Source organism: Eschscholzia californica, unplaced genomic scaffold (genome assembly GCF_041429995.1).
Source record: "Eschscholzia californica isolate CP2 unplaced genomic scaffold, dmEscCali1.0.p SCAF_4, whole genome shotgun sequence".
Taxonomy (NCBI): Eukaryota; Viridiplantae; Streptophyta; class Magnoliopsida; order Ranunculales; family Papaveraceae; genus Eschscholzia; species Eschscholzia californica.
In genome coordinates, this window is record NW_028238461.1 from 20,206,581 (window position 1) to 20,224,945 (window position 18,365).

The following is an 18,365-nucleotide window of genomic DNA, read 5'->3' on the forward strand; positions in this document are numbered from 1 at the left end:
AAGAGAAGAAGAAGAAGAAGAGAGGGAGGAGAGAGAATTTTTAAAAAAAAAAAAATTTTTTTTTTTTTTAGAGAGAGAGAGACAAAAAAGAAATTTTTTTTTTTTTATATTTGAAGGTCTCCGGCCGGAAATTTGGCCGGCCGGCGACCTCGCCGGAGAAGGTGATGAGGTGGCTGGTTTTGACGAGGTGGCAGAGAGAGAAAACATGTTGGAGGAGAGAGAAAAGAAATGGAAGAGAGAGAGTAACGGTGTTATAACGGAAGGGGGCCATATGGGTATTTCTCGTAAAGTAGGGGGCCATATGGGAAATAACCCAAAAAAAATTAGCTTTTCAAAAATTAGCTATTGTCAAAAATTTGTTGGTTTACACTCTCTAAATTTCGGATTAGGACACGAAGACACGAAGTCATACTTGTTAAAAAAGACTGCAAGTTTGGTATGCCTTAAGGTAACAAAGAGATTTCACATGTTAAAAAACTGAATCCATATGTGATCAACATAAGAAAAATAAAAATCACATTTCATGACTTGTGTTAACAATCATCCATTAAACAATTTAAATCTAGTTCATCATCAACAAATTATATTCAAATAATTTGAAAAACAAGTGAACTTGTGATGATTTCTTCAACCTCTGGGATCCTGAAAAGAGAACTGGAATTTGATCGAAAAGAAGAAAAAAAAAATCACTTGCTACTTTAACCTAATTAAACTAAACTTAGGTTTCACACAACAAAGTAATGAACATGTCTGCTTAAAAAGAACACTTCTCTTTACTTTACTTCAATTAGCATTACCATGACCTAGTTATCTATACAACCCCCATGTGTTTGAGAGTTTCTTTATTCCACGCTTCTAAGATCATCCTCTGAGAAAATAAAAACAAAACAACATCAAAAGTATTAGAGGAGAACGAAAGGCGAAAAACAAATATAATCATAATACAGTCCGAGTTAGGTGGTGGTTTTTTCTCATAGTATGTATCTGACTTCATTTCAATCTAAATTTATCTATACGTTAATTAAAACAGCTCAAGTTAGCCTTTCACATGAATCAGACACCACAAATCAGTTAAAATATTCTGAAATCGGACTCGAATGAATTCGAACCTAATGTCAGATTTGGAACTGACTTCCCCTGGCCTACTAATGGATGTCTCTAGAGAGGATTAGCATTATTTTTCATAGAAAAACAAAATAAGAAGTTTACCATCATTTGTGCTGATATTAAGGTTGTGATGGGTTTCCATGCATTTGAGGAGGTACTTGAAGGTCTCAATTTCACATGGAATAGTAAGCCCACCTTGATGATCAAACCCAAACTCTTCTTCCACCTTCTCCAATAAGACTTTGAAAACAGGATGACTTAGATAGTCTGTCGGAATTATGAACCTCCGAAGCTCTTCACCGACCACATAAACGGCTAAATACCCTTTCGGGACATCCGAGGGTAGGCTAGGACTATGACAGGAATCTTCGTCGGAATCACAGAGTATGTAATCATCTTTCAATCTCTTATCGATGGCAGGAGATATGCCACTTGGAAATTTGTGGTCTGATGGAGGACTGTTTCCTCTTGGAGCAAGGGCAAGTGATTGCCATTTTTGAAGCATCTCTTTTAACCTTACTAGTTGTCCAATTCCTGATATCTTTGATGCACCTTCATCTTCAGCCATGGTGAAATTTTAATAGTCTTTAACTAAGCCAATGTGATGACCTAATTTGAGAGAGGGAGAGAAACATTTTAGTTCCTCAAATCAGTCTAAAATACAATATTTAGTCAAGTAAATAGAATTTTCTTCATGCACACAAAAATCCAAATATAGATTAGTGTAAAAATTCTACTCTGGCAAATAGACCACATAAATTCCTTGTGTCTAAACGCCATACGATGGAAAAAAACATGTGTGGCTCGAAAGGGCCAATATGAATGAGTCTGTCCGAATAACTCCATACATATTAAGATTGTGCTTCATAATAATAATTGTAACTATATATTTCATTAAACAAAGTAATCAAAGCGTAACATCCTCGACCATCCAATTTTATTGTATGCGATTTCAACTTTGTAAATCTATTTTTCATTTCGCTAAATTGAAATTTATAATGTAATAGAATAGAGATTTATAAGGGATGATTAACGAATTATAAAAAGTTCAATGGATTTATCATCTAATTTTGTGTATCTTTTTTCTTTTTGAGTTTACTTCAATATGAAAACATGACACCCCAACACCAGTTGCACGACAAGATACAAATATCATCTGAATACCCTAATAGCCAAAAGGAAAGCTTACCCGGCCCTGTCCTAACTTGATGCATGCCCTTGTCCCCTAGATTCGTATGTCTAGTTTTTCCTTATGTAACTGCTATTTTCCCAGATTAATGGTTCGCATTTTATAATTAACAATTAGAGTAGAGGACAAGTATATAGTCGAATCCATATGCTTATATAATATTCAAAATAATTAGAATTATTGTTCTTAACTAACGGTCCTGATTTTTCTAATGGAAAACGTTAAGAAATTTTTCTTATTTTAATCCTAAATTCTAATTAAGAAGAGTAATCTTATTAAATTGTTATGCATATAAACCCCTATTAATTTTTTTTTAGGTCCAATTGGGTTGTTGGATTAAGCCAGATAGATCTGCAAAAATCTCATACAGATCTAAACGACTATAATTTTTGTTTATAACACTAAACAGAATCCAATATTAGGTATCCTAATAATTATTAACTGGTGGTTTGGATCCTGAGGAATCCATTGCCTTGGCCCTTGCCCTAGAAATTGAGGAACGACAAAATAATCAATCAGAAAAAAAAATTTAAGTATCATGTGCATTCTAACGAACAAAATCCTACTAGAATCAAATTTTATTATTAGATTAACATCAGAAAAATAAATCTCTAATTTCTTGATTAGTCTTAACGAACATAATTTGAAGAGGATTAGATCTAGAAAGAGAAAAAGATAACAGAGATGAAAATTGATTAAAAAAAACGTACCTGAATTGAGAAAGGACGTGACTTTGATTCAACACCAATTGAAAGAAAGAAAAAAAACAGTCGTTAGAGCTCTGAAATCATTCCTTCAAATCGCCAGCCAACTATTCAAAGAATTTTGTTTTCGTTGATGATCTTCGAGAGAGAGAGAGAGAGAGAGAGAGAGGAAAGGTTTTCGGTAATTAGGTTTTTTAATTGGGATTTGAGAAAGAGAGAGAATTATAGTGGGGAATTTTAAGCGTTCTGTTTCTTCTTTATTTATAGTGGTTTCCTGGTTTTTTGGCCAATCGAGGATTTTACGGTTTTCCGTTAACAATATTGATAATGTACGCCTCGGAGTAAGTTATATATATGGTCCAACTAATAAGGGAAGGTATCCGGACTCTTCAATTTTGCTTCCACATTTCTATAGATATGATGATATAAAATCACTATTTCGAAATTTGAGTGTGAAAGGTGAACTATCTAATAGCATCTCCAATGCAAAAACTCAAAAAAAAACTCAAATAGTCTTTTGTGTCAAGGCTCAATTGAGTTTCTCTTTCCTAGAAGTCAATGTTGAGATCTTCAATTCAAAAGACATCTCCAATGCAACACTCCAAAAACCTAAAAATAACTTAGGTGTCATTTCCTAGATGGTTAGATTTTCTTTTAATGTTGAGTGACCAATTGAGATCCTCAAAATAAATCTCAAATATTGAGTTTCTTCTTCAGATATCTCAATATTGAGTTTCTTCTTAACATATCTCAATATTAAATGATGCCACATTATTTTGAGATCCAAATTGAGTGTTGCATTGGAGAGAGTTTTTTGTAAAAAAACTCAAAAAATCCTAGGTGACACTTAGGACTTTTTACATTTTATAGAATCTCAATCAGAATATTTCAATACCCAACAAGAAAAAATCAAGTAATGTGATTTAACTATATCGTTTGGTATGATCGTAAATTGATTTTGTTATTTGATTAATCCATTGATTATTACAAGTAAAAAAAGAAAGAGCAGACTCAACTAATTCCCTTTATATTTAGAATTCCCCTCTCAAGAAAATATATTATTGGACGGAGAATGTGATTACTAATATAATAGTATATTACGATCATAAATATTTGTAATGTCTCTCAATGTTTGTGTTATTGGTTGAGATGTTTCAAATGTTTACTACTGTTTTTATTATTCGTTAGCGACATTTCAAATGTATGATGTTTATTTGGAACACGAGATGTCAGATATTTGAAAATATTTCAGTTTTATAGACATTTGTAGACATCTTAGTTTTTTATTAGAATAAAATAGGAGAGCTTTTGGAGAAAGAATGTTTTGTAAAATATAGATGACATTTTTGGACATTTTGATTATCGAACATAATCAAAAATCAAAATTATAATAATATTAATAATAATATTATTAATAATAATAATAATAATAATCGGTAATAGATATTATTTTTGTTGCGAAGAAATGTAGATTAAGTAAGGATAGTACTATTACAATATCTATGACTAAAAATATTGGGAACAGACTGGGGAGTTCTTAATACTGTTAGTTATTCTAGCCCATTTAGCTAATTCATCAGTGAGATCATTATTGCCTTTAATTACGGGGAAGATGCGTGAAGATGACTTCCTGAAATTGCTCGAGCAGGTGTTTGATCACTGGAACACGAGCTTTGGTTTGCCAATGGATGTGATAGCTTGGGTCATTATTAAGATGGTTGATAATAGCTTGGTTATCGCTCTCAATATTAGGGTGTTTTATTTTATGAGTGGTCGCCCGTTTGATTTCTAGAAGGCAGGATAGCTATAGTTTCGCATTCTTCCGCTGATCTAGTTTTAATGAGGGAAGTGTGGGCGTATAAAAGACCGCCTGGTGATTATGAAATATAGTACTAATACATGATGTAACTTTAATATCTACAAAAGATATATTTGTGTTTAATTTGAAAATGGGTTGTTTCAACAAAAAAAAATTGAAAATGGGTTGGTAGGGGAGGAGGGGGCTAAAGATTTGGTACCTTCTTCATGTCCTCAGTAGTATCAAGAAAGGCTAAATTTTTGTTAATTACTTGAGTTTTTTTTTTGAGACAACTGTAAACATTGTATTATTTATATGTCAAAAGTTACAGATGAGAAAGCAAAGTTACAATGAGGGAGTTAACAGCTGAAAAGTATAAAGTGAAACTCAAATCCCTATTGTTAACTGTAGTGGCTGAGTCATAAGCCGTCAAACAAACCAACTCGTTTGTAGCAGTTTTTCGACCATCCTTCATAAGTGGAAGAGTAACAACGAGATCCAATAAAGTGGTGTGTAGCATAATAAAATTCCATTGCAACCCATCCAAGCTCGAGCATGAGATCTCAAGAAACCAGCACCACTCTATAAAGCTTTCGAACAAATCCGTCCAAATTTGTCCCTGAAACACAAGCAATAACACCTCCCAAGTAGGGTGAAAGAGGAATTTAATATCTCCAAAGAAGAAAATCAAGTTCCAGACAACGGAATCATCAGACTCCAGGGGTACCCTCCAGACTTCTCTCGATAGAGAAATAATATCCAACAGTCTGCCAGAGGAAGAAAAATTTAATTACTTGAGTTGGAGTCATCTTAGATAAAATTTCGAAAAAAATTCACCCACTTAAAACAAGATATTTTTGGCCTATTTTTGAAGTATTAGTAACAATGTGTTGTTTTATAAGATAAGATTATAATAAATCTAATAATTAATATTTATCAGTTTTAGTATTTTACTTTAATACAGTATCTAATGTCCACCAAATTTCAAAAATTACTTTTTAAAATTTCAATAAAAGCAATTAATTCATGAAATGTCTTGAAATCTTAGCAAATGTCTATGTACATTTTGTCAATTAATGTCCACTAAACCCCCTTAGACTACCCTGTTTTCCGTTTATAATACAGAGTATTTTACTGTATTATTTTTGTGTAAGAAATAAGTATTAGCCAAATTGATTAATACATATTAATTAGTTACTTCGTGAAGAAGAAAGTAATAGAGATGTTCAAAAGTCAAAACAATTAACAGTATAATAATACACCAAACGGTCATCATTATCATTTTTCTTTTCCTTTTTCTTTTTTCTTCTTCTTTTCAATTGAGCCGCGGAGTGTTCTAACTTTAGGGGGATAAAAAAGCAAATTAGTGGTATTGATTAATAAGGATTAGTTTATTGATAAGCTTTTCTATGGCCTAATATAAACTTCTAATTCTTTTTGTTCTTTATATATTCTATGCTTGTTTTTTTTACTAAAATTCTTACCGTTTGTTGGAGGATGACAGCGAGAGAGAAACAGACTACGAAGGTCGAAATTTTATAATCATATACATGTTCCTTTACGGCTTTACCTTAATACTATTTGGTGGTTAGTTTAAAGTTTGACGGTTGTGGGGTTAATTATGACTTGAGTAGACGCTAATTCATAATTTATTGTAGCCGGACCTCAAAAGAGGAAAAAAAAACAAAAGAAATTAACAAGAAAAAGTTAAGGACAACAAGAAATACAAAAGAAATTATAACTGGAGTAGATACTAATTTATAATTTATAATTTATAGGAGCCCTGTCCTAAAAAGAGAAAAGAAATATTACATAGAAAAGGATGGAGTCAAGGGGAGCGGCCGCTTCAGAAGATTATTTGTGGAAAGTTGCTTTTCGGTGTATTTTCGATTTTTCGTCGTCAATGTTACTTAGAACATAGATTTTGTGGACTTTTCCGCCCTGAACCTTAGGGTCAAGTTAGAGCTTAACTTGGGTAAGTCGGGTTTCGAATTCGTCTTTCTGCGTCTTGAGACAATACGGGCTTAAAGGCCGATTGATTTTCACAGACCTCCCCGACTGCTCCAAGACTTAGAGCAGAACTACAATCAAGACTAACCTGATTAATTTTAGAGTCAGAGCAGGCTGGTTCGAGGGGCCTTAGAGACACGTGTCGACCTCCTAATTTTGGACTTAGATGTCATAGCCTCTTTCAGTTTTGCTTGGTGTGCTTCTAGCTGTGTGGTCATTTGTAAAAACTGTTGTGCCCCTAATACTACACAAAAGGCAAGTAGGTGATGGAAGGGAAATTCTATTAGACGCCCCAATGGAATACTACTATAGGCGACCCTTGGAGTTAAATTTAGTGTTGTATATGCTATAGCAATTGGAGGGGCACCTTTAAACTTCCCTTGATGGGTATCTTCTTCCAACAGAAAAGAATAGAGCTATCTAACTAAAGAAATCAGCTTCTTGCTTCTCTTGTTCTAAGTGAAAATTAACGTCAATTTATCAGATATAACCAAATCAATGGACCAACAATTATACTGCTATTGGTTTGACCCCCGAATGCCCAAGTCGAGATCAACTAAATTTTGTCTAATCAGTTACAAATTCGCTTCTTTCTTCTAATCTTCTTCGTGCGAGAGAAAATTTAGTTAAAAATGCCCGACACGAAATCATACTAAGAGTATTGTGAGGTACGATCATGAATCGTGAATGTAGAAAGCACACGGTCCTGCTAATTATCATAATTATTTATCAACGGAAAAGAAAATTTATCGTACATTCTTTGAAGTAAGGATTTGTTTTTGATGCAAAATCCATAGATATAAAGTACACCATATAAACGTTTTCCATCATTTGACTAGATAAAAGTTGTATAATTGGTAGTGTCTTATGTAACCCATCAATAGTCTATTCATAAATACTTTATTGGAGCCGTAGACATACTGTCAAGGGCTCAAGTTCGATTGAGTAGTGGAAAGAATTACTGATGTGGCGTTAAAATGCCACATTTGGATCGCTTAACTTCGATGAGTTAGTTCTTTTCGTGTTTTATTTCTAATTATTTATAAGCTTTTCTTGGTAGGTACCTTATTTGGAGTTTGACGTTTCATTCGGAATAAAACGGAACATTTATCACATTTTATCTCATGTGGAAGAGACCGAAAGGAAAGAGAGACCAGGGGTATTTTGGTAATTTTTGCAGATATCAGAGGTTAAGTGGCAAGTGGAGTCGATGGCGAGTCCAACGGCGAAGACGGAAGTCGAATCGGAGTTCGGACGAAGAAATTACGGAAGAAATAAGTTGGAGGGTATTTCGGTCTTTACCAAAAGTTAGAGGGTGTATAGAATGATGAGGGCGCCCCCTTTGGTTTATTCATCTAGGCCCAAATCCAAGACCAAAGCTAAAGAAGAAGGTCAAGAAGGCTTTATGAGCACCCCAAGACCAAGTCAATGGGCCTAAACCAAGTCAAGGATTTGTATTTGGGGTACATGAGAAAAAAAAAAAACAAAAGCTGATTAAGGGTTTATCATCTTCTCAATTAGGAATTAGGGTTTAGTTGAGAAAAGCTAGAGAGAGAGGGAAGGAGAAAGCCGGCCAAGGCTTTTGCCGGCGAGGGACACGGCAGCAGCTTCTAGGGTTCAAACCAGCTCGGTTGTTCCTCAAGGAGACACGGGACGGAGAAGAGAGATCACGAATGACGGGCTCGGGTTGCTGTTGCAGCAGGTTGGATCTCCATTGCAAGAACATTAGAGAGCTCGGGACTGTGAATCCATAGGTTCGGACGAAGAAACCAGGAAGGGCTTCAGCTCGGGACTAGATTGGAAAGCACGGGACGGCCTGCAACAGATCCGGTTTTTACTGCCATTAGAACAGCTCGGTTTTGAGTGATAGCTCGCCAACAGCAACTCGGATTTGCTAAGGGACGCTGGTACGGGACAGAGAAAAGCACGAACAGCTGCTCGGTTGAAGCAATAGCACGGGACGACACTATTACTTGGCCGGAACTTCGAGATATCTTGGCCGGACTTGGTTGTAGTTTTCCGGCCATTTCTTTGGCCGGAAACTATAAGGTTTTCGTTTGGAACTTCTTTTTACCTTGATGCTCTTGATCTTTGGTTGTGTTTTGGGTTGAAAGTTTAGAAAGAGAAAGCTTCACCAAGCTTTCATGGTGGTGATTTCTTGAAAGGATGAAGAAGCTCTGTTGCTGAGGGGAACTCTGGTTCTGCTGAGAGGACACCTATTATACATTGTTAAAGGGAACCCTGCATTCTGTTACAGGGAGATCGACAGCACTTAAACACATATATTTTCCGTCGATCTTAGTCTCGCGCCTCATCGGAATAGGGAGATTCTCACCTTAACTCGTGTCTTTCTTTATTTTCTTCCCATTTATTATTTGTATCGCCATGTCTAGCTAACTTTTGTATTCGGATACTCGTGATACATGTTTTGATGTGACAAATGAGTTTTAATGATGAAATCTTCCGGGTTCTTAGACCGTTCATGGACTAGAATCTGAGTTATACAAAGAGTTCGTTGACCAATCCAAGTAAATGGGTGAAGTTAACTAACTTTTCATGCTTATTGATTATTAGTAATAGTCACTATCGACTTTGTGGATCGAAGTATCCCTCTCATTCGATTCTTGCTCGACCCTTTTTTCCCGAATCTTTCTCGTCTCTCCTTATATAGTTTAGTTTACTTTTCGTTGTTTCTTATAAATCAATCCAAAAACCAAATTATCACCTTTTATTTTAGTCTGAGATAGTGAGTGACACCTAGACCGGTGGCTAGACTCTCTCGATATCCGAATTACCTCTCTATCCTTGAGGATCGATCCCGGTCTTACCGGGTTATTACTTGACGCCCGTATACTTGCGGGTGGAGACCTATTTAGGGTAACCTTTTAGGCCCATCAATTACCCCTGACCACCCACTAAAATTTAGCTTGTCTTGGTGAATATTACTCATGTGAGTTGGTTTTGCTGGCTCATTCAAGCTCGGGCGAACATTCCAGATATGGTAATTTCTCCCATCCAAGGCTAAGAAGATTCAAGGATTTCATATTTAAGAGCTAAGAAGTCTAAACCACAAATTTTATAGATGATGATCACTTGGAGGGAGGACCATCCAAGTCTTTTTTTTTTTTTTTTTTTGTTGAAAGAGGACCATCCAAGTCACCAACCTCGAGGGCATTTTTAAGCACATCAAGTTTAGAAATTGTCAACAATGGCATAAATGTAATTCCAGGGAAAACCAAGACTATATCCTCACAGTGATTACCACGTAATCAAATACATTAACACACTTTTTAGATTTATTAATTCCATCTTCTCAACCGTGGGTGGTGACTGACTGGTGTTTTGGTGGGTCATATAAACCGATTTTTACGTCGAATTAGACGCATTTCTAGAGAGAGAAAGACAAACAGAACTTTCTAGATTCCCTCTCTTTCTCTCTCTACAAAAAATATCTCTAACTACGGGAAAGTCTATAAACACCCAGTATAATTCCAATAAGCGCCCTTTTCACAGCCAATTCCTAAAGAGGCATTATTTCTAAGTGGAGCGCTTAAGATAATTACAGTAGGTGCCTTAAAAACATTAAATCTTGGCCGTCCATTAACTCTTTCATCCAATGAACTTTCTTCTCTTCTAGAGTCTTCTTTAGCTTTATTAGCTGCAATATTCTGTTCTTTCTCTTCTCTTCTTCTCTATAGATTTTCCCAAAAAGATGAATTTTTTACAGACTTCCGTGTTTGAATCAACAAAGATGTGATTTTGATTCTATTTCTATAATACCCATCTTTCAAAATTGAAATTCGTCGAGTTTTCCATGGTTTAATTGAACCCTTTTGTTTTCTTCTTCATTATTTCTTCTCTGAAAATCTCTTATTTGGGATTTAATGGCGGATAGAGGAGAAAAAATTGAAGATTTTTATTCTGTTTTAGGGTTGAAGAAAGAATGCACTGTTTCTGAGCTCAAGACTGCTTATAAGAAGTTAGCACTGGTTAGTAACAGAATTAATCTTTCTAATTTCTGAATTTGTAAACTGGGTTTTGGTTAAAATCGATTTGGAAGTGACATAATTTCTGTAATCTTGAAAAAGTTATTTCTTTTACAAAATAAAATCAAATTAAGTTATGGGTTGATTTAATTTTCAGAGATGGCATCCAGATAGATGTTCATCTTCAGGTAATTTGAAATTTATTGAAGAATCAAAGAAGAAATTTCAAGCAATACAAGAAGCTTATTCAGGTAATTAATGGGGTTTATTTCTTTTGAAATCATTTCACTTGTGTCTGTCTATTTCTCTTCTAAATTAAACTTTTTTTTTGCAGTGCTTTCTAATGAAAGTAAAAGATTTATGTATGATTTGGGATTTTATGAGAATGATGAAGAAGAAAATGTAAGATTTTGCCCTAATATGTTTTGATAAAGTTGATCAAATCTTTTGTTCAATCTTTATATTTTAAAATATTGTTTGTAGGAAATGGGAGACTTTTTGGGTGAAATGGTGGATTTGATGGCCCAAACAAAACCCAATGTAAGATTCTATCTTTTCTAGTTGTCTTGATGTGATTCACTTACATTTGGATTGTCTGACTCAAATAGATCTAAAATCAACTCAGATAGTCAATTCAAGCGAATCGGCAAATATTCTAAAATTCTGACTCGAGTCAAGTCAGACCTCACTTCCTTTTTGAGATCTGACCTGTAGGAAAACAAAAGGAGGCAAATCAGACATGAAAGCAAATATTCGAAAATTCTGATTCGAGTCAATTCAGACCTCACCTCATTTTTGAGATTTGACCTATAGGAAAACGAAAACATTACTATTGATAAAACTTTTAACAAAAAGTGGAAAACCTAATTTACCTTTTTTATCTTGTCACAAAAATTTTCAACTTTTATGAGCTCGTAAATGTAAGAATAGTCCCACATGAACTAAAGAAGTCTCCGTGTTTCCAATGTAAGCTATTCTATTGTTGTTGATCGGTTTTGAGTTGGAAGTACACGAAACTAATAAACCACTTACGGATTTTCCATTGGATCCGCTTTTCGGTCACAGTCTCGGGTACTGTTGCGTAAAGGTGCACAACCCTATTGGTAGTTGTGATGTTTTCTTGACTTTAATCGACACAAGAACATGAAGATCCCGCAATTTACTCCCAACTTGCTAAATATTTTGATTCTTTACGAGGACTGATAATAACAACTTTTACATTTGCAAGTTGCAAGTCTGCCGACATAGAAAAAAAAGCCCTCGTTTAAATTATCTTGGAATCTTGTTATGCAACTTGTACGCCAAGTTGCCAACTTTCTACATGTACCCCACTAGTTTTGGTTGATTATATCATGTTTCTAGTTTTCAAGGTGCATTGTGTCATTCAATTTCTGCCATATTGGCTAGCGAAATAGCGTTATTATCATCGTGATTTTAGTTTAATAGTACTCTAGGCCATTGGTTGTTTTTAATATACCATGATACATTGTAATTAGTCATATTTACTTTTCGATTTGTACAAGTTGAAAATGGTTCATAAGTTGCCTTGTAATAATTCTAGCATGGATATACAGAGGAGATTTTGATGGGGCAGCAATTATGGTTTGCTATACAACTCTTTGAGAATGATGGATATAATTTGCTTAAAAACAAAACAGAGCTCAAATTCTTAAGGTGCTTACTTGCCAGTTGCTTTTAAATTGCAGAATGCGAAAGCGGAGTCTTTTGAGGACCTTCAAGTTTTATTTGAGGAAATGGTCCAAGCAAATTTGCAGTGCTCTAATTTGGCATCCCAGACTCCACTTTCAAACGGTAGCAGCAACAACAATAGCAAGCAAAATTGCACAGACAGTAGGAATGGGGAATTCAGACCACCCGAATCCAATGCAGAGTTTCTGTTTGGGGGTAAGTCCTACAGGGCTCCTCTTGCAGTTTGTGATGTATTCTCATTTTATGCGTTAACTTTGGTCTCTTGGTATGAGGGTAATGTGGGAAAAACTGATCGTTTTTTTTGTATTTGATTAGGCGGAAGGTCGAGTGGAAGATAAGAGGGGTAGAGGAGGAAGCTGGAGACGAACGGGGAAGCAACAGAAGGTATCCGCTCGTCAAAGCATGTCGTCACCGCGGGACTCGAAAAATCTTGGTATAAGAACGTAGGATGGTTCTTCGGTTTTGAAAGATGGTTCTTATGCTTTTGGATGATGGTGCTAACCCGATGAAGCATATCCGATTAGGTTTAGGTGGGTTGGCAATGAAGTGTGGTTCATGGTTTCAAATTTTTTTTACATTTTTCTTGTAATGCATATAGAATTCAAGGAGAGGAGATAACCTTTCTTTGAGATTCATCAGTTGGAGTAATAAAAGAAAATTGAAGTTATTTTTGCTTTTTTGGTTAGAAATGAAGTTATTTTTCCTTCTTTGCTGACAAAGAAGATTTGAAGTTGGTACTTAAATGTTAGGGGTCATCCAAATAGAATAGGCATCTAAGTTTTCTAATGGTCGCCCATACCTAGACAAACGTGGACAAAATGAAAATATAATTAGAGGAAATAGAACTCGAGGATATAAAACTAAATAAACAATTTTTTTTCCTTTTTTTTGAAACCATTGAAACCATTTTCATTCTTTAAGTGATTAAATCACTGGTTTACATGGCAAAAGTAATTTCTCTCTGTTCAGCGACATGAGAGTTACATAAGTAAATTCTAAGAACTTCGAATGTAAAGTACCTCATGAGGTGAGAGAACTTGGACTAGACTCTGACGAAAAAGAAAGAAAAAAGATGAAAGGATCCTAAAGATCACGAATAAAAGGACCCTAAAGATCAACAAAACATAAAATAATACAGAATAAAGAAAAACTAAATTAAATCCCCGTTGCTTTCGCCGGAAAACCGTCATTGTCGCCGGAAACCGTCGCCGAAAAACCACCGTCATCACCGGAAAACCGTCACCACCATAGAAAAAAACCGCCGTCATCAACTCTTGAATAGTTGGATTTCACTGCCTACCATGGTTCATAATCTTGTCTTTTTTCCTCACATGGTTCATAATCTTCTTTTTCATCTTCTTAATCAACATCTTTTTCTTCTTTAACATAAGTTCTTCCGCAAAAGATCAACCAGTGATGATGATTCTGATGATGACGAATAACCCACGTTTGGAAATTCTTCGATTTCATTTGCCACCATAATCGAATCGGAAGGAACCACCACAGAGACCCGACTAGTAAACCTCTTAGACGGAGACGATTCATGATCAATGGTCGGTACACTCATCATCTTCATCATATTTCTTTCAATTACATGACTGACGGAAACAAGTTCAAATGAATCATATTAGTTTCTTGATCTATTCCTTTTTTCTCCATTGATGATGAAGAAATAAGGGTTTAAATTTTGATATTGTTGGGTATGATGATGGGTTTTGAAGTTTGGAGGAGATCTAGAGAGAGAGAGAGAGAGTTTGGGGGGTCTCAAAACATGAAAACACTATCTCTTTCTAGATGGTTGCAGACTGCAGTGAGAAAAGATAGCAAAATTATTGATGATACTCGAAATATAAAAGGATCCGGCGAAGGGAAAACCCTTCGACGGAGAAACCACGACCAACTCTAAGTTTTGTCAAAAAAACGGTTAGGGATAGAGAGGAGACACTATCTTTTTCCGAGAACTGTACTACAAAAACTAGGGTTTTCCTGCAAGTGTCGATCTCATAAAACCCACAAGTATTAGAAATTGTGCAAAGGGTCATGAACCTCCAACTTCCAGTTTGTGCAAACCCTCAAGTATCAGAAATTGTGCAACAGGTCATGAACCTCAAACTTCCAGTACTTTCATTAAAAAAACTTCCAGTTTGTGCAAATTAGGGCATCCTATTGGAAGTCACGAGAAGTCCAGTATTAAATTCTCCTACACACCGCAAAAAGAAATTCTCACATTCTTACTGTACATCTAAATATACCTAAAACCAACATCTGAGCTTCAGGTAACCCCTTAATAGAGCTTCATCAATTATGGTGTGGCAACTCTGTTTTATCTTCTTCTCGGTCTAGTAAAAGTAGACGGAAATAACAGAGGCTTTTACGTAGCTTGTGACTTTGGTGAATCAATAATAATCTCCACGACATAAAGACTTTCTTCACAACTAGTCAAATGAGATTGAATATTCTTTTTAAATTTTTGTTGCCATAAGACTTCCAATTTTGAGAATTAAAAAAAAACAAATTTTTAGAAGATCCCATAAAAGAATTGAGAAGGAATTTTTATAAAATTAAACAAAATTTTCTTAGGGATCTAAAAATAATAATCCTTCAAACGGTTTTTCTTTTCTTCACCTTCCTCTCCAAACCTTGCTTTTCTTTTCTTTTTTTAAATTGTTAAGCGTGTGCCTCGAACCCTTGACCTCTAGGTGGAAGATTATACTTCTTACAACTCAAACCAAGGGTTGTTGCCAACCTTGTTTTTCTTCTAATCACTAAACCCCAAAAACATGGAGAACAAATCTAATGATAATGTAGGTAGTTGTTTACATGAAGAAGGCATAGATATTACAGAATGGCTTGGTCTTGACGATATCAATGAGATAATCAGTGTAGTTTCATGTTCTTTTCGATTTTTTTCCAACCCAATGCAACAGTACAGAACACGAACATCGTGAGCTCTGTGTGCACGAAAGTTCCTTGGTTCTGACCTCACGAATTTTTTTCTCAAATTTGTTATATAGATTATTTCAGACTCTGATGTCTTCCTTTATGTAAGTCTTGTTTCAGACTCTCCAGTTTGACTCAAATGAATCTTCGATGCTTGGACGTACACCTCTTCCAAAAAGATTAGATGTATCACATTTATTTCCGACAGACATGGTAAGAATACGTTTTCATTAGTACCATTGTGACTGATTATATTTTGAAGATAACTTATTTTCTTTTGCGTTGCAGTTTTTTGATTCGAGAAAAGTGGTAATAGATTGATGTGGTGAGTTAGTAAAAGAACTGGATTTGTCATCATGAAATAAATGGGAAAGTCTGTGAATAATGAAGGAAACTGGTCGTTCACGTTGCTTCGGTGCAGCCGAAGCGGTATATTCAGTAGCCACAAATCAAAAAATGGGTTTCTAATACAGTTCCAAGTAAAAGGAGGCGTACAGGTTCTTCTAAATGTGACTTCCCTTTTACTATAAAAGTAAAATATGTCATACTTCATGAGAAGTGGATTATGGAAGTAATCGATGGACATCACAACCACCAACTTCAGAAGGATCTCACAGGTCATCCATATGCGTCTCGCTCGAATGAAGATGAATCTGAAATGGCTAAGAGTTTAACTAGAAACGGATCACGTCCCAAAGATATACTGTTGCACATAAAAAAAAATAGTACAATTAACCTGTCCACTGTGAAGACTGTATACAATGCGCAGCGAAATGTCAAGTGTGGTGAAAGTGAAGGCAGGTCAACAACGCAATAGTTTATGAATTGTGGACACGTGGTGCTTAAAAGACCGTTCTAGTTCTTACATACCCGACCTGGCCCATACGGAAAATGAGTTAGGTCAACCCGCGTCTAGTCTTGTGGTGGGTCTCTATTTTTAGGTCAACAGGTTACACACGACCCGGGGAAAGCCCAGATTGGGCCCGTTTTTTCTTACTTTTTTTTTTTAAATTCCTTGTGTTTTAAATTTGTTATATTTTAATCTTTTAATTTTAGTATCTTTTATTGTTAATTTCTCCTGCTTTTAGGTAAGTCAAATAGTATTACATAAGAAATCTTTTACTTTTTATATTTGTTATCTTTGACTTTCATATTTCAGGTAAACTTGATTTAAGGTAGATTTGTAATCTTTATCTTTTAGTTTAATGTACGTAATCCTTTACTTGTTATATATGTTATCTCTAACTCTAAACGTAATTTAAGAAAAAATTGTGATTTTTTTTTATCTTTTATTGTAGAGTATATTTTATTGAGAGAGGGAGATTTTTATTAGTTATTATTTTTTTGTTTCTTTTATCTTAAATTAGTTAATATTTTATTGAGAGAGAGAGAGAGAGAGAGATTTTAATTTCCTTTTTTAACCCTTGAAATTTATTTTGTTTCTTTTTTTCTTAAATTAGTTATTTTATTTCTAAGAAGGAAACGATTATTGTTTTTTAAATAGGTAACTTTGTTTCTACGAAGGACTATATTTTAAATTTTGGGAGGGACTCCTAAACAATATCCCTTATTGAAAAAGGATGTTTGTCCCAGTCAGCGTTTTCCCTTCTGTTTTATATAATAGATAATTTTTTTTTGATGAAGAGCGGTTGTCGCCTTTTATTAGTTAATAGGATTGTCGATTACAATATTAGTTTTATCGAATCTTAATGGACTAACAATGCAAGATGGGACTTCTGTCTCCCTCCATTGTTTACAAATATTGAACTCTAAAGCATTCTTAACTAGAGCATGAGCGACTTTATTTGCGGTTCTCGGAATATGTCGGAATGTGAGTGCTTCAATTTTTGTAGCTTCTCATTTTATCTCAGTAATCAGGTTCTTTATTTTCCAAGGGATCGAGCCCCTCTCTGTCGTACAAGCTTGGATCACATTGATCGCATCACTTTCTAACTCTATTTCCTTTATGTTCAGCTGAATCGCTAGCTTTATCCCCACTAGATCAGCTTGAGCTTCTGTTTCTATAGGATAATTAGTATCAAACCACATTGCTTTTGCTGCTATAAACTCACCATTTTCATCTCTAATAACAGCAGCTGCAGCCCCTTTAACCTCTTTGTGTGCCCCATCGACGTTGATCTTTAGTTTATCAGATTGTGGTGGTCTCCAAGTCTTGCTCGACTCATCAATGATTTCGTTCTCTATACTGGGACCAATTTCTGTTTTTCCTCTCTTTTGAAAGTCTGATCACATGTTAATGGCGTCTTTAATCACCTTGATGCTCTGTGGAACTTTGTTTTCAAACACTTTCTTGTTCCTTGTTTTCCAAATGTACCACAATAGGTAGAAACTCAATTGAACACCTTCATCTTCTATTTTATGATTGATCCAATGTTGGAGTATTTCAACAATTGTTTTCCCTGCCTCAACTCGAAAACCGAGTGGTGAACGAAACCAAACTTCTTTCGCAAATTTGCACTCTATGAATAGGTGATTAGTGTCTTCATCCTTCTCGTAACATAGTTGACATAGTTTAGATTCCAGCTGGTTATATTTTAGCGATTTCACTTTCGTTGGGAGGGCATTCATCATTAATCTCCAAATAAACATTTGGACTCTTAGAGCAACATCGAGTTTCTTCCAAAACTTTTCCCATGAGACTTTATACAGCGAAGGATTGGTTGAATTGGAACAAGATGGTGTTTCGTTTATTAAGGACCGGTAAAAAGATTTTGATGTAAAATTTCCTTTCTCTGAATGTATCCAAATGATCTTATCTTCTTCTTCCAAATTGCCTAAGTGTATCTTCATTATTTCTCTGGCTGAGATGTCATAAAAAATCTTGCTTACCAAGTCAGATTTCCATTGCTTTCGGTGACCATCGATGAGTTCACTTACTCTGTAACTATTGTACACCTCTC

The 18,365-nt window shown here is 35.1% G+C and overlaps 1 protein-coding gene and 1 pseudogene across 2 annotated transcripts; one reads left to right on the forward strand and one right to left on the reverse strand.

The window, feature by feature from the left end:
* Positions 1-499: 499 nt before the first annotated feature.
* On the reverse strand, positions 500-3,314 carry LOC147543524 (uncharacterized). The gene is made up of 3 exons (XM_086634732.1): positions 3,007-3,314; positions 1,210-1,716; positions 500-868 (listed from the first exon to the last, which is right to left on the reverse strand). Exons 2-3 carry the CDS (start codon positions 1,673-1,675, stop codon positions 843-845), a joined length of 492 nt encoding a protein of 163 aa, XP_086490858.1. The 5' UTR covers positions 1,676-1,716; positions 3,007-3,314; the 3' UTR covers positions 500-842.
* A 7,003-nt stretch (positions 3,315-10,317) lies between these two features.
* LOC147543525 (uncharacterized) lies at positions 10,318-13,177 on the forward strand (annotated as a pseudogene). The gene is made up of 6 exons (XR_015223888.1): positions 10,318-10,797; positions 10,952-11,045; positions 11,129-11,196; positions 11,278-11,334; positions 12,501-12,699; positions 12,820-13,177. The product of XR_015223888.1 is annotated as an uncharacterized LOC147543525 (transcript).
* Positions 13,178-18,365: the final 5,188 nt, after the last annotated feature.